At 29.4% G+C, this 3,912-nt stretch overlaps 1 protein-coding gene across 1 annotated transcript; it reads right to left on the minus strand.

Moving 5' to 3' along the window:
• Positions 1 to 2,814: 2,814 nt before the first annotated feature.
• Positions 2,815 to 3,210, minus strand: LOC107060267 (uncharacterized mitochondrial protein AtMg00810-like). Its single transcript, XM_015307947.1, has one exon. The coding sequence runs from the start codon at positions 3,208 to 3,210 to the stop codon at positions 2,815 to 2,817; it is 396 nt and encodes a 131-aa protein (XP_015163433.1).
• Positions 3,211 to 3,912: the final 702 nt, after the last annotated feature.

The following is a 3,912-nucleotide window of genomic DNA, read 5'->3' on the forward strand; positions in this document are numbered from 1 at the left end:
CATATATTTTCGTCTTCCTTCTTCATTGGCTATTAATTGTTCAATATATTTTTTCTTTTTTATATTAATATTGAGTATGAATTTTTTATGCATGAATTTCCTATGATATTTTGTGTTCATTTAATCTGAGAAAATATTATGTCGCAAGATACGCTCCTTGCTAGCCATATAAAAATAGATAAGAAAATGGTGGTTAATCATAAAATTATCTTAAATCAAATTAAAAATTCTATAAATAATACTTAAAACTTTGTTCATATGTTTATTTTTTTATTGAAATTTTTTAATGTTTTTTATCACCATACAATTTTTATAAGATACTTGATACTTTCATTAGACAACAGCTATATGATATGCATGTGATAGAAAAAATGAGAAGACTACAATTTTGCAAAGATAAGGTAGAAACTTAAAGAAATGAAATATTTTTCACAATAGGTGATGTTGTTCATATATTAAAATTAAATCTTGCTACTGAAATATATGTATATATATATATCTAACAAAGAATTTGTCAAGCTAAATATTTGACATACACTCAAACCTCTATTTAACTACAATTTGTTATAACAACATTTCACTATAATGCCCTAATTTTCTTTAGAACTAATTTTCAAGGTAATATTTTTTGTCTCTATAGCATTCTACTTATAACAGTGTTCACATTCACTATAGAAGTACATTTTTTTTTGTAAAACTACCTCTCTGTGATAGCCTTACTCAAATATTAGTTGAGTAATAATTTATTTAAAATACATATTACTTATAAAGATAAAATATTGAAATATTTATGGTAATCGTCATTAGTGTCATGCACCTATTAAATATCAAGTATGGATATTTCAGAGAAAAATTGTACTTAAATGGTGTCCATCATTTATGGTCATAACGTCAAGAGGAAGGCCTCTGGTGACCTTTATTATATTAATATTTATTTCTATATTGTTGCTTAAACTTTCTTATAAAATTGAGTGAAGTAAAAAATAATACTACTAAAGAAATGTCATTATCTCCCATATTTAAAAATTGAATGTATTTTGAAAAGTATCAATGATATCTTGTCATTTTGATCTCAAAAATAAGTAACTCTATGATAATCTTTATTAAACATTTATAATCACTTGTCCTATGTTCTTAGATTATAATTATTTATGACAAAGCTTTAATTTAATAATATTAATTATATTTTACAATATTGTATATAATATGATAGATACACACGTGCAACGTACGTGCCGTGAGACTAGTCTTTTTAAAAGAATCGAAGGCATTATAATTATTGTTTACGTCTCAATGATGTCATGTGACATCATATTTGACTAATAAGAAAATGTATGTATGGTTTTAAAAAAATTAATGTTATTTTATTAGTAATTGTTTGAGCATGTTCTGATACAAAATAAGGTGTTATTAAGAAATGAAATTACAAGGGATATAGATAAACTCATAATAAATAAGGATAATGCAAATGACAAAAATAGGTTCAACTTAGAGAGATAAAAGTCATAAGTTCACCGGTGGTCATACACAAACATAATGAGGAAAGCTATCGGTTATAGCCAGCGCCCAACAACACTTGTGATTATTGCAAATGAGAACATTCATGTTTGAATGTCATCAAATTTTGTAAGTGAGAGACAATACTTACCAAGAACTCATATTACATAAGAGTCAACTACTGATTGTTCAAGCTGTAACATGGGCTAAACGAATAAAGAGATATTTTCCCCTTAATTATTGAAATCCCATTTCCCTCTTTTCCTTCAACAACTCTTCCTCTTGACATTCATTCCCCTGCAGCAATACAGAGTGATTTTGGTGAAAGATCATTGGTTTTCCGTCGACTTATTAGAGTGTTTCACTTTCGAAGCACAGAGTTCACAGTGCCAGTAAAATGACCAAGTTTTGTGCACATTGCACCAACATTTATTTGATTGCACAAAACCGAAGAAGAATTCAATTATGTTGATCCACAAGCTTCTTCCAACCTACCCACCTCAGACAACCCCCTTAATCATCACAACATAGGTGATCATATCAGGATGAACATCAATCAGGTCCATCTATGAAGGAAATAATATTACCCAAAGTAATAATATATGCAAAAGTTAAAGACCCAATAATGATTGTATAGAAGAGACTTATTAATCAACAAATAGTAGGTATGAGGCTTTATTCAATGCCTCAATAACTCTGATAATTTTGCACATTGAGTGTATCTCTACACATTGAATGTATCTCTCTATACTTTCAGTATATTTCTCACTACTTTGAAAATATGTAATAAGACACCCATATTTATAATACTAACAACTAAAGTAAACTAGGATTAGGAACCTATAAAACTAACAAATTCTAATTAAACATAAATAATAAATCCTAAACTAGTAAAAATTCCTAAACTACTTAGGAATCCTAATATTGGTTTATTTCCTGCATAGTCTACCTTAAATCAATATCTTTAAATGTGACCATGCCTAACATCTTCTTCAATTTTATGAACAACTTCAATTTCAATGGATTTGTGAATATATCAGCAACTTGTTCTTCGGTCTTGCAATATTCAATCATTATCTCTTTATCTTGGACCAAGTCACGAATGAAGTGCCATTTGATGTCAATGTGTTTGCTACAACCATGAAAAAATAGATTCTTTGTTAATGCAATTGCATACTTGCTATCACAAAATACTTTTGTAGGACTATCTTGCTTGTGTTGAAGAAATCCAAGCATCTTTCTCAATCATAATGCTTGTGTAGCACTACTTGTTGCGGCCATATACTCTGCTTCAACAGTTGATAAAGCAACAACTTGTTATTTCTTTGAAGACCATGAAAATACACTAGATCCCAAGTAAAATGCATAGCCAGAAGTAATTTTTCTTTGCATAATATCTCCAGCCCAATCACTATCAGTAAATCCAACATGATTACTATCATTAGTCTTTGAACAAAATATGCCATCAGAGTGTGTACCTTGAATATATTTCAACATTCTCTTGGCAGCTTGCAAGTGAGATTGACGCAGAAACTCCATAAAGTTGCTAATTAATCCAACTCCATAAGTAATATCAGGCCTTGTAGAAGTCAAGTATCTTAGACTACCTGCCAATCTTTTAAAATATGTAGCATTAACAAAATCACCAGTTCCATCTTTGGTCAACTTCAATTTCTCTTCAATAGGGGTCAAGATTGGTTTAGCTTTGTCCATATTAAATCTTTTCAATATATCACTCGCACATTTTTTCTAAGAGATAAAGATTCCATCTTTTAATTGAGAAACTTCAATGCCAAGAAAATAAGACATTAATCCCAAATTAGTCATCTCAATTGGCTAATCATAGCCTCCTTAAACTCAGAATTAGTTTAGGATTAGTGCCAGTAAATATTAAATCATCCACGTTAAGCACACAATGAGAATGTCTCCATCAATATTTAATTATGTACAATGTATGCTCATAAGGACATCTATGAAAATCATGTCCAATAAAATAAGAATCAATGCGAGTATACAGTTGCTTCCAATTGCACACACAAATGTACGTGGTCACACAAGTAATATAGTGGCTCTAAAAGAGCCGGATAATCAAACCCAAATGACTTGTCAATTAATTATTCTTACTAAATTATATTAATTCTAATTATTTATTTAAGGGGAGGATTTCAAAGATGAATATATATTACTATAATAAACTAAGAAAAGATAGATATTTCACACAATCAATGAATGAATCGATCTAGGAATGTGATTTAACTAACAATCATGTTTAACATCAATTTCATCAACTTATTTGATTATCTAGTTGTTGATTCACGGGGTTGATAATATAGTCATGATCTCCCGACCTCTAATCGTCTACCACAATTGACAGCCTAACTACATCGTTGAGCGGAGATAAACTGAACCAACTAT

This window comes from Solanum tuberosum, unplaced genomic scaffold (genome assembly GCF_000226075.1).
Source record: "Solanum tuberosum cultivar DM 1-3 516 R44 unplaced genomic scaffold, SolTub_3.0 scf00070, whole genome shotgun sequence".
In the NCBI taxonomy this organism is placed as follows: Eukaryota; Viridiplantae; Streptophyta; class Magnoliopsida; order Solanales; family Solanaceae; genus Solanum; species Solanum tuberosum.